Source organism: Giraffa tippelskirchi, chromosome 8 (genome assembly GCF_054371585.1).
Source record: "Giraffa tippelskirchi isolate mGirTip1 chromosome 8, T2T-mGirTip1v1.2.pri, whole genome shotgun sequence".
NCBI lineage: Eukaryota > Metazoa > Chordata > Mammalia > Artiodactyla > Giraffidae > Giraffa > Giraffa tippelskirchi.
In genome coordinates this window covers 1,933,965-1,953,865 of record NC_137282.1, presented here as the reverse complement: position 1 = coordinate 1,953,865, position 19,901 = coordinate 1,933,965, and the positions used below count along the sequence as shown (strand labels likewise).

At 38.7% G+C, this 19,901-nt stretch overlaps 1 protein-coding gene across 2 annotated transcripts in view; it reads left to right on the top strand.

The window, feature by feature from the left end:
• The window catches only part of ZNF385D (zinc finger protein 385D), a 938,617-nt gene that overhangs the window by 205,237 nt on the left and 713,479 nt on the right, over positions 1–19,901 (top strand). For both annotated transcript variants that reach the window (XM_081520983.1, XM_081520984.1), the window contains exon 2: positions 13,152–13,370. In XM_081520983.1, coding sequence (XP_081377109.1) covers positions 13,152–13,370 — 219 coding nt within the window. The remainder of the gene's footprint in view (positions 1–13,151; positions 13,371–19,901) is intronic.

Genomic DNA, 19,901 nt, shown 5'->3' with positions numbered 1-19,901 from the left:
GTCAGGATCGTCTGCCAGCTTGCAGCTGATGAGCACAAAGTGAAAAGTTAAAGTGTCATTTGAGTAGACAGTTAAAGTGCAATGACTCAGAGTCAGATTACTCAGTAACATACCAGTTACTTTGCCTGGGCTAGAAGTTTTGGAGCAAAATGGCTCTAAACAAAACACGTCCTCTGAGAGCATAGGGCAGTAGGTATATGAAGTACCAGTAGAGAAACCTGATGGAGGGAAGCTCTGGCAGACCTTTCCGTCTCTTTCGGGCTTCTAGAATTTGGTACCGAGATGTCTGCCTGTGCTGTGGTCACATCTAAGACTTGGCTGGGAAGGAAGCCCTTTCTTACTCACATGGTTGTTGGTAACATTCAGCTGCTTATGATGGTCCCAGGTCTTTCTTGGCTATTGGTCAGAGACCACCCTAACCTCCCTGCCTGGTGGTCTTCTCCATAGGAAGCTCAGAACGTGGCAGCTCGCTCTTTCAAAGCTAGTGAGGGCATGTCTCTCCTCACAAAACAGGCATTAGAGTCTTTGTGGTGGTTGTTCAGTTGCTGTTGTGTCTGCTGCTTTGTGACCCCATGGACTGCAGCACGCCAGGCCTCCCTGTCCATCACCAGCTCCCGGAGTTTATTCAAACTCATGTCCATTGTGTCGGTGATGCCATCCAACCATCTCATCCTCTGTCATCCCCTTCTCCTCCTGCCTTCAATCTTTCCAAGCATCAGGGTCTTTTCGAATGAGTCAGCTCTTCGCATCAGGTGGTCAAAGTATTGGACTTTCAGCTTCAACATAAATCCTTCCAGTGAATATTCAGGGCTGATTTCCTTTAGGATGGACTGGTTGGATGTCCTTTCTGTCCAAGGGATTCTCAAGAGTCTTATCCAGCATTACAATTCAAAAGCATCAGTTCTTCAGCGCTCAGTTCAGTTCAGTTCAGTCGCTCAGTCGTGTCCGACTCTTTGCAACCCCATGAATCGCAGCACGCCAGGCCTCCCTGTCCGTCACCAACTCCCAGAGTTTACCCAAACCCATGTCCATTGAGTTAGTGATGTCATCCAACCATCTCATCCTCTGTCGTCCCCTTCTCCTCCTGCCCCCAATCCTTCCCAGCATTAGGGTCTTTTCCAGTGAGTCAACTCTTCGCATGAGGTGGCCAAAGTATTGGAGTTTCAGCTTCAGCATCAGTCCTTCCAATGAACACCCAGGACTGATCTCCTTTAGTATGGACCTGTTGGATCTCCTTGCAGTCCAAGGGACTCTCAAGAGTCTTCTCCAACACCACAGTTCAAAAGCATCAGTTCTTCGGCACTCAGGTTTCTTTACCGTCCAACTCTCACATCCATACATGACCACTGGAAAAACCATAGCCTTGATTAGACGGACCTTTGTTGGCAAAGTAATGTCTCTGCTTTTAAATATTCTATCTAGGTTCGTCGTAACCTTCCTTCCAAGGAGTAAGCGTCTTTTAATTTCATGGCTGCAATCACCGTCAGCAGTGATTTTGAAGCCCAAAAAAATAAAGTCTGACACTGTTTCCACATCTATTTCCCATGAAGTGATGGGACCAGATGCCATGATCTTAGTTTTCTGAACATTGAGCTTTAAGCCAACTTTTTCGCTCTCCTCTTTCACTTTCATCAAGAGGCTCTTTAGTTCTTCTTCACTTTCTGTCATAAGGGTGGTGTCATCTGCATATCTGAGGCTATTGATATTTCTCCCAGCAATCTTGATTCCAGCTTATGCTTCTTCCAGCCCAGTGTTCCTCATGATGTACTCTGCATATAAGTTAAATAAGCAGGGTGACAACATACAGCCTTGACGTCCTCCTTTTCCTATTTGGAACCAGTCTGTTGTTCCATGTCCAGTTCTAACTGTTGCTTCCTGACCTGCATACAGGTTTCTCAAGAGACAGGTCAGATGGTCTGGTATTCCCATCTCTTTCAGGATTTTCCACAATTTATTGTGATCCACACAGTCAAAGGCTTTGGCATAGTCAATAAAGCAGAAATAGATATTTTTCTGGAAGTCTCTTGTTTTTTCGATGATCCGGCGGATGTTGGCAATTTGATCTGTGGTTCCTCTGCCTTTTCTAAAACCAGCTTGAGCATTTGGAAGGTCACAGTTCACATATTGCTGAAGCCTGGCTTGGAGAATTTTGAGCATTACTTTACTAGCATGTGAGATGAGTGCAATTGTGCAGTAGTTTGAGCATTCAGCGCTCAGCCTTCTTTTAAAAATTTTTTTAATTGGACGATAATTGTTTTATAATATTGTGTTGGCTTTTGCCTCCTTTGTGGTCCAATCTCACATCTGTACATGTCTTATGTAACACACATAAGGTGTGACATACGTGTACAGTCTTAAATAACATAATCATACCCCTGTAACCATGTCCATCTTTCCCATATTCTGTTTATGGAAGCAAGTTAGAGGTTCTCCAGGGGAGCCAACTCTGCAAAGATCTGACGACCATGAAGTGGAAATACTGGGGGCCATCATACAGCGTGTCTGCCACAGCTGGAATGAATACATTTTTCAGGGAGCTTTCTCTTGATGTGGGAAAATATTCTCAAGCAGCCTGAAGGTACTCTGTATCATCAGTAGTATCTGCTCTACTCCTCTGGGGCTGAGGAGGGGGGGAATGTGAAAGCAAACACAGAACTTAGAGTAATCATGCTTTCTCAAGAATGCTTATGGACAAATCTAGATACAGGGAATATCAGGAGTAAATGTATATATTAGAGAAAGACTAGGCAGAGGCAAAATCCGAAATCACTAAAATATCAAAATCTCTTTTGAGAAGTCAGAGTTCATGGGAAAAATAGAGGAAATCTTGGGACTGTAAGCACCCAGGTTGAGAGAGAATGCAACACTGTTGCTTAAAATAAGGAAACAATTTAGCCATCCAGTGCTCAGTTGGCAATCCCAAATCTTAATCACGGTAAACATCATAGTTTTGCGCTTCCTTGGCATGTAACCAATTACTGAAAGGCATCCCACACTGGCACCCTCTCTTCACCCTCCATGGGGAACTAGGATATTTGCCGGTGGGTTCTGCTAACATTGAAGTGCCTACAGGAGTGCTGGACACAGAGGAGATGCTTTTAAACTAGGTCTTTCCAATCACTTTTCAGTGATTCTCAGGCTTCCCAGCTCCTTCTTTGACCTAACTTTTCACCAGATAGAAGCCAAAACAATCTCTAATTTAGGTCTTCCGAAGTTTTTCTGGGGCAAGCCACTTTTAAGTTTTATATAAACTCTTTTAGTTGTAAACTAAGGTACAGATGAAACCACAAAGAATTTTGGCACATTCTCCAGAGAATGGGGCTAATATTTACAGTAGCTTTGTAAAAAATATGGCCTGAGAGCTCAAGAGCTCATGATTCATTCTCAAGCTCCCCGCTAGGATAGCAGGGACATTGCTGGCATAAATTTCAGGGGCCCATGGTTTGTCAAGAAGGCCCTGAGGACAGGAGTGATTCAAGGAGAGATTCCCCAGAAGGAAAACAGGTCAGAACACAGAAAACTATTTGCAACTTGTTTGTAAAAATAATAATAATACATTTTTATAGGACTTTGAAACTTTGAGGGATAACAATAATTACACTGAAATGTAGGATGTATCTGACCTACTATTGAATACATGCTCTAGTTGAAGAATGGCTTTAAAAAGAAGAATTGCCTTCTTTTTTTTTAAAGTTTAGATTATTAATTCCTGTTTTGTATCAGAGATACATTAGCCATGATTTTTTATGATGAGTCTCTTAAAGAGTAAAGTAAAATTTTCTTTATCTGAGGTTTGAAAGTAGAAATTATGATTCTGAGTTTACAGTATTACAAGTGTGCAGCTTAAGGGAAAGGAAAACAATTAAAAGTTTCATTCTGCATTTATTCCTGCCACTCCTGATTTAATTTTGTATGTGAATCTTTGACTATTTAGGAAGAGTTTTGTCATCTTTTGAAAACCATAATCTGACTGAGACCAACAAATTTATTTTCATACCATGATGTGGTAAAAACTAGTTGAAATACCCCATTAATCTTGACTTGTCTCATGCCTTCTATTATTTTCCTATTATACAAGTAGGATAGGCTTCCCTGGTGGCTCAGATGGTAAAGATTCTGCCTGAAATGCAGGAGACCCAGGTTTGATCCTGGGTCCAGAAGGTCCCCTGGAGGAGGAAATGGCAACCCACTCCAGTATTCTTGCCTGGAGAATCCCATGGACAAAGGAGCCTGGCGGGCTACAGTCCATGGGGTCGCAAACAGTTGAACACAACTGAGCAACTAACACTACTACTACTATAAAAGCAAGATATTACTAATTTATATAGCCTCAGTTTTAAAGTTTCAAAGTGATATTTATATTTAACTCAGAAGTCCATATAATAAACAATTGCTGCTTATCAATAAAAAAAGACTTACAATAATATGGGGCTTCCCTGATGGCTCAGTTGGTAGAGAATCCGCCTGCAATGCCAGAGACCCCGTTTCGATTCCTGGGTCAGGAAGATCCACTGGAGAAGGGATAGGCTATTCACCCCAATTTTCTTGGGCTTTCTTTGTGGCTCAGCTGGTAAAGAATCCGTCTGCAATGCGGGAGACCTGGGTTCGATCCCTGAGTTGGGAAGATCCCCTGGAGAAGGGAAAGGCTACCCACTCCAGTATTCTGGCCTGGAGAATTCCATGGACTGTATAGTCCATGGGGTCGCAAAGAGTCGGACATGACTGAGCAACTTTCACATGATACTATGTGATGATGAATTTAGTTTGTCAGCTTTTCTGTGACTTTCCTTCAATATATCTTAATTGTCTTACTTTTGTAGTTATATTTCAATGAATTAATGCAAAATTCATTAGATATGCTATATATGTATGCTACTAAAGCTGAACATTGTCTATAAAAATGTTATATGCATATAACATATATATGTGTGTGTGTGTATATATATATATATTTATAATGTTCTGCAGACATAGAGAACAGACTTGTGGACACGGAGGGGAGGGAAGGGGGGAGAGGGTGAGATGTATGGAGAGAGTAACATGGAAATTTACAATACCACATGTGAAATAGACAGCCAGTGGGAATTGCTGTATGACTCAGGGAACTCAAACAGGGCCTCTGGGACAATCTAGAAGGGTGGGATGGGGAGGGGAATGGGAGGGAGTTACGGGAGGGAGGAGACAAGGCTATACCTGTGTCTGATTCTTGTTGATGTTTGACAGAAAGCAACAACATTCTGTAAAGCAATTATCCTTCTTCAATTAAAAAAATAAACTGGTAAACCCCCCCATTTTATATAAATATATATATATATATATATATAAAGATATGTATGTATCACATATTTACAAAATTACAGTGAAACCTGCTCAGTCGTGTCCGACTCTTTGCGACCCCATGGACTGTAGCCCACCAGGCTCCTCTGTCCTTGGGATTCTCCAGGCAAGAGTACTGGAGTAGGTAGCCAGTCCCTCCTCCAGGGCGTCTTCTGGACCCAAGGATCGAACCTCGGTCTCCTGCATTGCCAGAAGGATTCTTTACTATCTGAGCCAGCAGGGAAGCCCCAAAATTACAATAAAGCTATTTTTGTGCCTAGTGTTATGGGAATCTCCTAACACTGTAGTTTTAATTTTAAATGCACACTGCACTCTAGTGGGGAGTGAGATCAATGCAAAGCTTTTGTTATGTTGGTACTTTTTAGCACTGGTTATGGATTATTTATACTCTTAAAAGTGAAATGCAAAAAGAGTGCTGTGATCTCTCATTTTCTCAAAGGTGAGATAGTATAAATATAATTTATATGTTCTATATAATTATATTTAATATTTACTCCCGGAGTTGGAGCTCCCCGAGATGGGGAAGCGCAGGAAGGCCTGGTGTGCTGCGGTCCACGCGGTCGCAGAGTTGGACACAACGGAGCGACTGGAGAACGACAACAATATGTAACCATTATCGTGCAATGTGATTTTTTTCTCTAAATTGCTCTAAAGTAATAGAGGAAAATTCACTAACGAAACAGTTGGATTGATTTCTCGTGGTGTATTTGGTATCTATATATATTTGCATATATGGATGTAATTTACACTGTGAAATCCTAATATAAAGAAATATGAAATAAAAGATAATCTCTCATTTTTTTCTAAGTAGAAGACAAGAGAATGGCCAATTTTCTTTCATAATTTTGAAAATTGAGGATTAGATTTTAAAATGTTAGCTTGTAAATTTTCTTTTTTGATCTTAGTTTAATTCAGCATGTTTGTTTAAGCTCTGCAGAGGAAACTTTGGCAACAACGTCTTTGAAAGCACTAGAACTAGAACCACTTTTGAAATATCTAGTAATTTTCTCATATTTTCCTCAGTGATTTTAAATTAAATTAGTGCTTTTAAAATTCATTTTTGATGTTGTCTCCAGAAATTTTATTCCAAGTAATTAGTATCCAGTCACATAACTGTAGTACATATTTTTTCTAACTATTTCACTCCATAAATGCTTATTTGCAATCTCCACTAACTTTTTCTATTTTTTAAGATCACGTTTGAAAGGTTTCTTGAAAATGATATCTTACAGTTGCAGTTGTGGGATTGTATCCTCATAAACAATGACTAGGTCTTCATTGTTTTCTCTGCTTCTTTTCTACTGAGCCAATAGAGAAAAGTTGCATTACAACTATAAACTCTAAGAATTTTTACTCCTCATACAAAGTACAACTTTCCTTTAGTGAAATGGTCTGAACTGATGTGTCCTCCCCAGACATTATTTTTTTTCATAATAAACTGAAAAAGTTCCTTATAGTGGACTCTTTAAGGTCTTCAATATCAGTAGATTCTTCTCTTCAGAGAGATATTTTGAGAACACATTTTGTCTTGCATTTGGGCAATATTTAGACTCATTTAGACTTTGACTTTTATTTTCTCAGTGAAAGTGACTTTGAAAAAAACAGCTAAAATTTATCACTTGCCACCCTCTGTATAGATACTATTAAAACTCAAAGGAATGAACTTATAATTTCTATTTTTTTACTAAATATGTGGCTATCATCCACTTTAGCTAGTCAACTGTATCACCGTGAAATAGCTATAGTTAAAATGTTTATTTTGTTTCTATTAGATGAAAAATGGTTGTTAGATATGCTGTCAGATCACGATTTATAAAGGAATTTTCTGTTTGTTTAGTATCAGTTATGCCACTATTTATGGCACAATTTTGTGTTAAATATGTTCTACAATTTTAAGTCCCTACCTACCTCATTAAATAATATTCTAAGGAAAGAGAAGTCATTGCAAAAACAAGAATATTTTAGTTTATTTTACTGTGCTGCTTACATTTCTACGCCTTTATAGGTCATGGTTTATTGTGCTCTGAACTGCCTGTTGGCCAATTTTTTTTTTATTGTCACTTGATTGTCAGTGCAAATTATTGTAGAATCTTAAGGTTCCTTGCTGTTTTGACAAGGGCGAAAATCCAAGAACAAAGGATAAAACCAATCATGGGTGAAACAGCAGAACTTGACTTTTTAACTTTGAAGTAAGATATCAAAATTGTGTATAAGGAACATTTTCCATTTGATAAAGTCAGGTTTAGTTTTCAGCCAATAGACATTCCTTTTAATTTTGTATTAATGCTTGTTGATTATTGTGGTAGAGTTAAATACTAAACAAAAATGAAGTTTATGAGACTGGTTGAATAGCACTCTGTGTGTGTGTGTGTGTGTGTGTGTGTGTGTGTGTGTGTGTGTGTGTGTGTGTGAAAGTGGATCATCCTTCATTTTTATTGGAATCAATCATTATTAGACACAAGGGCTCAGTGGAGGTCTGTTAGACTTTTTGTTAATGGGTTGGCAGGTTAGTTATTTTGTCAGCAAATCTGATTGAGAGGAAATGGCTTGGAGCCGTGGTCCATATTAGATTTCACACTTCTCTGCACTGAATTTACCTCCAAGTCACGGGCAGGGCACCTGGAGAAACCAGAGATGGTAAGCCTTTACACTTCATGTTTGTATATGGCAGCTGAGAAATAAGAGCATGTACTTCTAAGCCAGTTTGAAGCAGAGTCGAGATGGCCAGTCCCGTGCAAGGCAGTGATCTTCCACTCCTTCTCCCCATCGCAGTTTCCTTTTCCTGCTGCGGAGATGAATGAGCAAAGAACGAAGAGAAGGGAAGCTTCTGTCTTAGTGCCTTCCCAGAGTACAGGAGCTCCAAAGAGATTTCTGTTGTATTAGTCAAGAAGAGAAATAAAGAATAGTCCCAAACTAGTAGCTTTTTTTTTTTTTTTCCAATTTAAATAAACTTTTTATTTTAGAGTAGCTTTAGATTAGCAGAAAAGTTATCAAGTCAGTTGAGTTCCATAAACCCCACCTATACACTTTGCTGTTCTGTTAACAGATTAGTCTGGTGCCTTTGTCCCCAGTCATAGAGGAGTGAAATTGCTGCCACTCTGTACTTTATTTGGACTTTATTAGGGCTTTTTCTTCTCCCCACCCCCGATAAGGAAATAGCAAGTTTATTGCAAGTACCACTCCAGTACCTGTACCCGTAGTCTTCCCTGGAAAGTCCCATGGACAAAGGAGCCTGGCGGGCCACAGTTCATGGAGTTGCAAAGAGTTGGACATGACTGAGCAACTGAGCACAGGGTTTTTTTAAACCAATGTTTTTGTTCTTTTCCAGCATCCCATCCAGGACACCACTTTTTTTTTTTTCCTATTGTGCAGTTAATTGGTTTTGTAAAATTTTTGTTGAAATATATGTGATTCACAATGTCTTAATTTCAGGTGTACAGAAAAGTGATTAAATTATATATGCATATATACATACATATATAGATATAGATTCTTTTCCATTATAGGTTATTACAAGATATTGAGTGAGTTCCTTGTGCTATACAGTAGGTCCTTTTTTATTATCTATTTTATATAGTGTAGTATATATATTTTAAACTCCATTCCTAATTTAGAATTATTTTAAGTGATTTATAAATAAAGAGTAAAATAACTATTCAATAGTTACTTTAATTATTATCTGAAGGTCAGAGATACTGCAATTGTCAGTTGATTTTTCTCTTAGATTTGAGTATGCATACCTTATATTTGTCCAAAAATAATGTATTCTGATATAATCCTTAGATCTGTCAAACTTTTTTGCACCCTATGAAGCTATCTTAGATGTTCAGAACATCTTATGTATTTGAGGTACAAACCATTTATTTTTAGATACTGAAACAATTTTAGCTTTTTTGTACATGTAAGATATGTCCATCCAAATATAAGTGATTTTACTTAATTGATAAGGAATATTAAAATATGAGAATTTTATTTAGTTGTAGAAATGAAGGAGGAAATCTCTAGTGCATTAATGGTATCCCAAAATCACTGTGGATGGTGAACTGCAGCCTTGAATTTAAAAGACGGTTGCACCTTGGAAGAAAAGCTATGACAAACCTAGACAGCATATTAAAAAGCAGAGACATCACTTTGCCAACAAGGGTCCAGATAGTCTTAGCTACAGTTTTACCAGTAGTCATGCACGGATGTGAGATTGGACCATAAAGAAGGCTGAGTGCTGAGAAATTGATGCTTTCAAAATGTGGTGCTAGAGAAGACTCTTGAGAGTCCCTTGGACTGTAAGGAGATCCAACCAGTCCATCCTAAAGGAAATCAACCCTGAATATTCATTGGAAGGACTGATGCTGAAGCTGAAGCTCCAATACTTTGGCCACCTGATGCAAAGAACTGACTCACTGGAAAAGACCCTGATGCTGAGAAAGATTGAAGGCGAGAGGAGACGGGGACGACAGAGGATGAGATGGTTGCATGGCATCATCGACTCAATGGACCTGAGTTTGAGCAAACCCTGGGAGGTGGTGAAGGACAGGGAAGCCTGATATGCTGCAGTTCATGGGGTTACAAAATTTCAGACATGACTTAGCAATTGAACAACAATGTATCCTTTAATGGAGCAAACAGTTCCTTATCCCTATCATGCAAGCTCCCTTTTCTTTAATTTCCACCATAAATTTGAAAGGTAGGGAAGCTAATACAGGTACCTTCTCTTTTGGAAACTCTGCTTGCTTTATACGGCTTTTCTTTTAGGAAGGCTTAAATTATTTTGTTACTTGGTTTTGCTAACTGAAAGGAATTTCAAGGTGATTTTTGATTTTACAAAATAAAAGATGAGAAGTGAAAATATCATTCATTATTTGTCTTCAGCAGCTGTGACAGGTGAAACACCTCCTTTACCAAGTCCAAACTCACTCTGTTCACCGCAGGACAGCACAGTGAATCCTCGAGATGGAATGTTGAGGCGGAGAACATGGCTTTATTGGAAAGCCTGCTGACTGAGAAGATGGCAGACTAACGTCTCAAAATAACCATCTTGTCGGGGCCTGGATGCCAGATTCTTTATGGCTCAGAGCTGGGGGAGGTGAGGTAGCAAAGTTAAAAAGACCATTTAGTTCTTACAGGTATTTCCTAGAATGGCGGGCCTCAGGCAGTTATATGTGCTACTTTCTTTTTCTTACAGTCATTTCACAGGTGGTGTGAAATGGAATGGCTACTGCCATATCAATAAACAAACAGGTCACAGTTATCTTTGATTCCATCCCTCCAAACAACAGTTTCTGAGCCATGCTGACAAACCACAGTCCCTACACAAGGAATCAAGGATGTAACAGTCATCAGTGATTTCAGCCCTGTGAGCTAAACAAAGGCACTTTTTAGTTTAAGGATAAGGCAGAGGAGGCAGTGTTCTCTAAGGCAGGCCATTATGTGTGATTATACTAACAAAAGCAGAAAAAGAGGGGTTCAAGTCAAAGAAACAGATTCAGCATGAAATCAAAATTAATCCTTCCCAGTTACATTAGTACTTACTAAAGAGCATGATAAGTAAGAGCTTGTGATATGGAGATAAATAAAATTGAATGCTGATCCCAAAGGTACCCTTTTTAGGTGTGTGACCCTAGGTGAATTCTTTACGCACTGTAAACCTCAGCTTCCTCAGTTTGAAACAGGAAAGACTATAGTTCTTCATTGTTTCCTTTTCTGTTGTTATGACGTTTGTCATTTAAAATGACATTTAACATGGTATTTGGCATGGCAAAAGCAAAGTAAAACCCTTGCCATTTTGATCTCCAGTGGCCTCCGCCTGCAGTGGCTTGGGTTCCCAGCCAGAGATTGGGCTGGTTCACAGCAGTAAAAGCACCAGGTCCTAGCTGCTAGACCTGTAGTCAGTGACAAGGGACCTGGCCCTTCAGCTTTGCAGAGAATTCCCACAAAGATGGAAAGTAGTGAAGCAAGTAAAGTATTTAGTAGGAGGAAGAGAGTACCATACGTGTAGATACACTCACAGATAGGAGTTGTGCCCTAATGGCCGTCTGAATTACTGTTATGGGGTGTTTCTTCTGGGTTTCCTTGGCCAATCATTTTTATTTGCCTGGGTCACAGTCCGTGTTTGGTGCATCTCAGGATCTGCCCCTGTGTGCACATGCATCTCTTAGCCAAGAGAAAAGGCATCTGGGTAGGGAACATCCCTTGACATAACTCCCCTCTGGCCTTCAAGGAGCCTCTTCTGCACACGTGTGGTCAGGGAAGACTCCTGACTTTGGAAACGCGGACTCTGTGGTCTGGGCAGGACTCAGCCTCCTCCCTTAATTGTTTTGCTATTCTTCTCTTGGAGTTTCTGTCCGCAGGGAATGAGTCTCCAATTGCTTTACCCTGGTGGGGGTGGGGGGTGGGGGTGCTCATCTACCTGCTACCTCAGTTTGTATACCATGAAAGATGTAACGATATAATGTACAGTATGAAAGCAACCTACTAAAATGGGAAGAATTGGAAATTTTCAATTGTAAGTGTCTCTGTGTGTGTGTTAGTCGCTCAGTCCTGTCTGACTCTTTGTGACCCCATGGGCTGCAGCCCACCAGGCTCCTCTGTCCACGGGATTCTCCAGGCAAGAGTACTGGAGTGTATTGCCGTTCCCTTCTCCAGGAGACCTTCCCAACCCAGAGAGCGAACCCTGCTCTCCCACACTGCAGGCAGATTTTTACCATCTGAGGCACCAGGGCAGTGTCTAGGACAATGCTTATTTGCTACTGAATTTAGTAATATGAAGGAATCTAAGAATTAATTTATTATTTTTAATTTTTATTGATTTTTTATTGGAGTACAGTTGATTTACAATGTTGTGTTAGTTTCAGGTGTACAGAAAAGTAGTTATATAACACACACACGTATCTATCTATCTATATATATGTATATGCATATATATGTATATGTCCTTTTTCAGGTTCTATTTTGTTATAGATTATTACAAAACATTGAATATAGTTCCCTGTGGTATACAGTAGGGCCTTGTTGTTTATCTATTTTATATACGATAGTGTGTATCTGTTCATTCCAAACTCCTAATTTATCTCTCTCATATTTCCCCTTCGGTAACCATAAGATTGTTTTCTACGTCTATGAGTCTATTTCTATCTTGTAAATGAGTTTGTTTGTATCATTTTTTTTTAGATTTCACATATAAGTTATATCATGTGATTTTTGTCTTTCTCTAACTTACTTCACTTAGTATGTTAATCTCTAGGTCCATCCATGCTGCTGCAAAAGACAGTATTTCATTGTATTTTATGGCTGAGTAGTATATACAATGGTATAGCTATCTACATATACGTATATATTTATTCATTCATTGATGGATATTTTCATTGCTTCCATGTCTTGGCAATTGTAAATAATGCTCCTACACTTTGGTGGGAATGTAATTTGATTCAGTCATAGTGGGGAGCAGTATGGAAGTGTCTTTAATGGGAATTTGCTGTCTGTCTCAGGACACTCAAACAGGGGCTCTGTATCAAGCTAGAGGGGTGGGATGGGGAGGGAAATGGGAGGGAGTTCCACAAGGGAGGGAGTATATGTATACCTATGCCTGATTCATGTTGTGGTTTGGCAGAAAACAGCAAAATTCTGTAAAGAAATTATCCTTCAATAAAAAATTAATTAATTAAAAAATAGAGTTATCATATGATCCAGCAATCCTACTCCTGGACATATATCCAGAAAAGATGAAAACTCTAATTAAAAAAAAAAAATACATATACCCTAATGTTCATAGGAATCCAGGAATCTTGATTGACTTGTTCATAGCTTTCTTTGTACCCTAGATTCCACATGCGTCCAAGATGGAGAGTGTGAGGCTGAGTTTTCGCCTGATGGCTTTGAAGAGAAACCAGAAAAAGAAAAGAAACAAACCAATTTCACTTTGTGCAACGTGTGTAACATTCAGCTGAATTCGACTGCTCAAGCCCAAATCCACTACAATGGCAAATCACATCAAAAGAGATTAAAACAGCTCAGCAATGGGATGGTGAAAAACGACAATGGTAAGTGTTTCTTAAGATATATTTTCAATTTTATATCATCAAGTTCTTTATGTACCTGCAGATGTGGAAATAAAAGAGTAGACTAAGCTCTATTTTTAAAACCAGGAAAACAGTAAAAGTTTTATCAGCATAGTATGTTGAAAGAATTTCTCGCAGCTCTTTGAGGGACAAGGGGAAATTTTGTTGTTGTCTATGTGTAAATGTATTAGGATTGGGATTGTGACCTACCAGGACATTTATGATAATTGAAAAAGTTGACATTAGATTTTGTTGCTATTTGGCTTTAATATAATTATTTGAAAATTAGCATTCTTCTATATTTTATATAAAACAATTGTTTTTATGTTTGTTTTATGCATGTTGGGGCCTCAATTGGTTAGTAAGATTGCAATTTATTTAAAAAAATACATACTTTTCAAGTCAAAGTTTTAACCAATAAAATGTGATCTTTTAGTATGTATAGATTCTTTAAATTTGCTGGTGAAAATTCATGGTTTGCTTAATCACTTTATACTACTTTTGAAAGTATAAGCTGAATTTAGGAGTAAGAAAATTTTTAAAATAGCATGTATATATTTTTGAAACAAATGGAAGATTATTAATAAAAGCAGGGAGAGGTGAGGGAAGGGAGGGTGGACTCCTGCAGCAGGACTTAGGGGAGCTGAAATAACAGTGACGCCAAAGAGTTAGCACTATTGTGGTCTGGTGGGATGTTTCATTGATAAGATATGTTTTATCTCAACTCTGTTAACATTTAAATATGAGACTGGGTTTTGATCTGTTCTAATATTTGATATCGAAGGCAAATCTAATTTTGGCTACATTTGGCTAAAATAATTGCGCGATGTGACAGTTGCGAGGTCAGTTTTATTTGGGGCAATATGAGGACTGCAGCCCAAGACAGCACCTCAGCAGCTCTGAGAAACTGCTCCAGCGAGGTGGGGGAGAAGATGGTACATGTGTGACTTTGGTAAAGGGGAGTGTGTGCAATCAGATACGTACTTCTTTGTAGAAAGTTTCCGCTTGTCTCATGACGCCCCTGCTAGTCACTAGAAGCAATCGCTACCATGAAAGGTTTTAGTGCTTTTCTAGATATAAGGAGATACAGGAGTTGGGCTCATGAAATCAGCTCCTGAGAATATCTAGCTGCCTGAAGACCTGTTCTGCCAGTTCTCGAGGAGCACAGCGTGCCTCAATTTCGCGCGCCACCCTGAACTCCTTCTCGGGGTGTTGGAGGTCAGCAGCTGCAGCAGCACAGGTTTAATCCTTGTGGAAGTAGATGGTGGGCACCCACGGTAAATGCCAGTTTGTGGCTGACAGTAGTTTGCTTCAAGGCCACCGAAATGAGAAAGGAAAAAAAAACACAAAACAGTATATTTTTAAAATGGCAAGTATTTCTACCTTCCTTTGTATTTTTAGTATGAATGAGCTGGAAGATTCTAACAGAAAGGACTCTGTTTCTCTTTCTTTTGTATGACAAAAGGTTAATTATGGTCTCTTGCTGGTCAAAGAGATATAAAAAAAATAATCATTGCAAAGTAAATAAGAACTACTAAATTTCATAGATCAAAGACGAGCTAGTGAGGTCGTGGACTTATTAAGTCGTATTTAAAAATATAGATTTCATGACCTCTATTTTGAACCTCCTAAGGAAAATCTTTTGTCTATCATTGACATTAAGATAAAATCATGTTAAGTACAGCACGATTCAGTTTCAAGTTGTTTTTCTCTCAATTGGTGTTGGTGGTAAAGCCCGATCAGGTCTCTGTCCATTGACACTGAATTAAATCGCAGAGACAGAGTTTTGGGTGAAGTAGCAAAGAACAGCTTTATCGCTTTCCAGGCAGAGGGAACCACAGCGGGCTAATGACCTCAGAACTGTGTGTCCCCCGTTGGAGGGGGTAGTGGGGAGCTCACAGTAATGGTTCAGAGAGAGTGTGAGCGGCTCGTGGACGTTCTTCTGATGGGTCAGTGGTGAGCTAAGTGGGAATCAGCATCAGCAGCCTTCTGGTTCCAGCGGGTCTGAGGCCTGTGTGCTTCTGGGTTAACCTCTCCCGCCTGCTGGGGTTTCAGATACTGTCCTGCGTGTCCCTTGAAGGAGAGCTGGGACCCTGCGCCAAGGCTGCACTATTACTTCTTGAGGCTCCTCTTGTCTCTGCACCCCCGCCCCCTTCCCTAATTAGCAAATGTTTGGACCTGCCACCCTGGGAAGGTCTGGGAGGCTAAATGAAGCCTGTTTCCTGTAATCAAGAAATGCAAGCTTTTGTTCCCAGGAGACCCACGGGGGTCCTGCTGGATTTCAGTGGTGGTAATGGTATCAGCTTCAGTGTTTCACTTCACTTACCTTGGTGTTTACCATCCTCTTTGGAGAAGTAGTAAGTTACATCATAGAAAGAAACTCAAGAGTTTAGAAACTCAAATCATAACTAATCTCAGATGAAATTTAGGATGGTCAACAACTTTCAAATCACAGGACCAGAAATGAGTTTCTCAAATCAATATTTTAAAATAATTACATCAGTCCACATATAATGGACTAGCATTGTACTAAAGCCTTTATGTACATTTTCTTATTTATTTTTTCTTTATACCCAGAGAGATATTTCCATTATGATCCTCTTACAGATGTAGAAATTGAGGAGAATGTCAAGTGAATCCTGTACTGAAGGTCACTCAACTCTTAAATGGTCAAAGTAGAAGTCAAATTCCAGTCTTATTCATTAAATAGTTGTATTCTAAAGTATACTGTCTTCCCAAAATGAATATTCCATAGAAATTGTATTTATTCAAGGAAAAAAATTATTTTAAGAGAATATAAAAAAATAAAATTCTATCATATTCCCAACAATCCAATGATCAATATGGTGCTTAACAAATTTCATTGCTACATTTTCCTTGCATATTATTTTCCCAAGTTTCTTTTTAGCATCAAATTAGTAAAACTTGTGAAAATGATTATGAATTAATGGGAGCACTTGGTTTGGGTTATCTTGGTTTGATCTGAAATCATACTTTGAAGGAGCCCTCACCTCTGATGACAGGTGGATTTAACTACAGGTAGATCTAACTACAGGCAATCAACTCTCAAATTAATTTATTTATATAAATTTATTTTACATTGATATAGAAACATATTATTTCTGTTATGCATCCCTCTGTCTTTCCACACTGGAAATGTACTTTTTCAGACCTTTTGGGAATAAGGAAGGGGCCCAGTTCTGAGCTTTATATGAACTGTCCTTCCTTTACTCACAGAGTGACCAAACTAAAATCAGGAATTCTCAAGAATAATGGATCATATAAATTTTCAGTCGAGCATTATCACCTTTAGTTTATTCAGAGAAAGAAATGGGACCAGAAGGAAATAGCCTTCTCCTTGAAGAGGCACACACATGGAATGGCTGCTGGGAACTTCTCCCGTCTTTAGAAAATCATCTCATTTCAGATTTCAAACTTGAAGTCAATGTGGGAGTGCCAAAAAAGCAGTAAGATATTAGAAGTAGTTGCCTGGATGCATTCAGCCTTATCCGTAGCTTACTTTTAGAGACGCAAGTAAAATAAATAATAGTTGCTGCAGTTAAGTTGCCAAGTCATGTCTGACTCTCTGTGACTCCGCAGATTGCAGCATGCCAGACTCCTCTGTCTTCTACATGCTCCTGGAGTTGGCTCGAATTAATGTCCATTGAGACATGGACCTAGTATTTGAGGTTATCTAAATGGAAAAAATTAGTAACACTGATTTTGCATGACTGTAGAACATTGTAGTTACATGCCTACAGGTGTATTCTAACATATCCTAGGAAGAACAAGAATGAACAAGAGGGACATCACCTATCTAAAATATGGTTTTGGTATTTCTGAGCAAACTGTGGCATTTCTCATGTCATCTGACTTATTACCTAAAAGGGCCTTCTGAAGGTTGCAGTGAAAAAATCTACCACGTGTGCTGGTTAGGTAGGAGCCCATGGTTCCCACAGGTGAGACCAGGCTTCACGTTCTGACAGTTGCTGTCGCCTTGGCAGCAGTTCCGTTACCAAGGATGGACGTGTGTGCACACATGCGTGCATGTTGTCCTGAGGCCCCCAGGTCCCTCCTAATGACTGAGAGTGGTGCCTGCTGAACTCCCCAACCACTGCCTTCAGGTGAAGGGGGATAGCTCTTCTGAACTCGCTCCTCCCTTGGAGCAAAACCTCCCAACTTCTTGGCTCAAAAGTCCATTCCAGCTTCAGATGTACTGATAACATGGCTGCATTTCTATCAAGTCCAGCCCACTTTCCCCCAGGGCTGCTTTCCTCCTGCCTCTCACTTCCAGGCCTCTAATCCACCACTTGCCCACGAGGAGTCTGCCTCCTGGGAATTCACCTAAGACATCACCAGTGCTTCCCATATATTCATAAGTAATATGCATAATATGCTTCATTGTGCAAAAGCAACAACATTTAATACTTCTCCCCATGTGTATTTTCCATCTAAGCCTGTATTTAAGCTTTGTTATCAATAATGCCGAGGAAGCAACAAAACATGAACTAGTGTTTATTATTGTTCCACTTCTTTTATACACATCATCTATTGCACCCAAATCAGTATTTCTGCAAAGCAATTGTTATTACATCTGCTTTAAAAATACCTTAGCCAGGGAGATCAAAGGGACAGAGAGACTTGCCAAATAACTCTGTTTATTTGTTAAGTTTGTCATATTTACATTATCACAATACACTCATCTCCACAGTAGACTTACATTCTACTGTCAACAAAATTATGCCATCTATTGGATATTTTCTTATGTGATTGAGTTTATGTCATTTTTAAAGCACTTAACTTATATTATTACAGGAAAACTGATGTTTCCTTAAATTTTCTTCACAAACATAACTGCGGAGGACATTTTGTGCAGTGTAATTTATCACTATATATTTTCTGTTATTCTAGAAATACATTTATGTTTCCATTAGCACACTTTTTGAAGATGAGGTGAGATACAGAAGTGGCAGAAGGGTATTATGTAATTAAAAATTGCTTAAAGGTCTAGAATTTAACTTATTTCAGAGATTGCATTCTTCACACTTTCATGAAAACTGTAAACCAAAGAAATTCCAATACAAGCTGCATGCATGCCTTTCTATTTGGAAAAGGTCTTTGATTTTATATTTATGAGGAAATTATGTTTTGCAAATAATGATTATTTTCTGATAATAATCATGTCCTGTCTGAGCTGTTCGTAAATGTACAAAAATAAAACCAAAATCATCAAGAATCCCACAAAGGTAATTACTGCTAAGCTTTCTGTCGCCATTCTACCAGGTATGCAAGTGAATATGAATAAGCAATATTATATGTACAATATTACATGCGTTATAGTGTAGTAGTGTTTATAGATGAACGCCTTTTTCTGCCCACATATTTTTAATTACCGTAAAGAAATTAATCAGGGGGTTGAGATTTCTAGCTTATGTTAAGGTTTCACTGACATTTATCATTTGGCTTTCCAACTATGTGATGTATTCTGTAGTGGAAAAGCCTTGACATCATCATGAAGTATAAAATGAAAAGTTAAAGTGAAGCATCCTAAGGAGTTTTATCAGGAGACAGGAATTTGAATAGCATAAAAATGCTTCTGTGATTCACAAGAGCATTTTGGAATACATATCGCAAAGGGTACAACTTTCAGGGTGTTAAAAGCTTCTATGGCTGACTAATACCATTCAGTTTCAGCGCTCACCATGGTTAAACTCTTGCTAATCCTCATTGAAAGACTGAGTAATAAGTTGACCGATTGTGGCAGCTTTATTTTATAAACACCATCTTGTCATAGTTGAGTTATTTTATTAAGCCTGGTTGTCTAGTTTTATTGGGCTGAAACTGCTATCAAATAATTCAGTTTTATCTGCCAGTATTCTAGACCCTTTTGGTGCTGATTGTTTTGTAGCACATAAATTGAGAGCATGGTCGTCCTTATCTATCCTCTTAGCATTAAATTTTCTTTTATTTAACAAAGAAGCTAAATAAAATTTTACTTTCTAGCTTTCAGTGATCTATTCTCTTTTCTCTTTCCATTGGCTATCCTAGATGAGGTTTAAAGTGTCAGTAGATTTTCAGTTTACAAAGGTGCTCCCTCTCTTGCAACATTGGTTATTAATTAAAATAGCTTCGTAGAGTTTTCTGATACCTTATGCCTTAAGATTATATATATAGATAAATTATGTGTGTATGTTGCTGTGTGTGTAAAGCTTTCATTTACATATAAGTTTGTCTCATCTTTGAATCTCCAAGTACCATTCATGCTTGTGTACAATGTCAGATGTCAATAAACTAATTAGAATTTGCCAATATCTTTGTGGGTTCATAGTGTTCCCTTTGATTTAATAATGAAAACTGCTTTCTTAATACTACTGTATCTCTATTGGTGTATGACGTACTGCAGTGTGACAATAAGGAATCCTGCTTTGTTCATACTTCTCTCTTATCGACCATATCCTTTAGAAGGTTCATCCAAGGAGAGGCAATAAAAAAAATGCTGATGTTAAATTGACC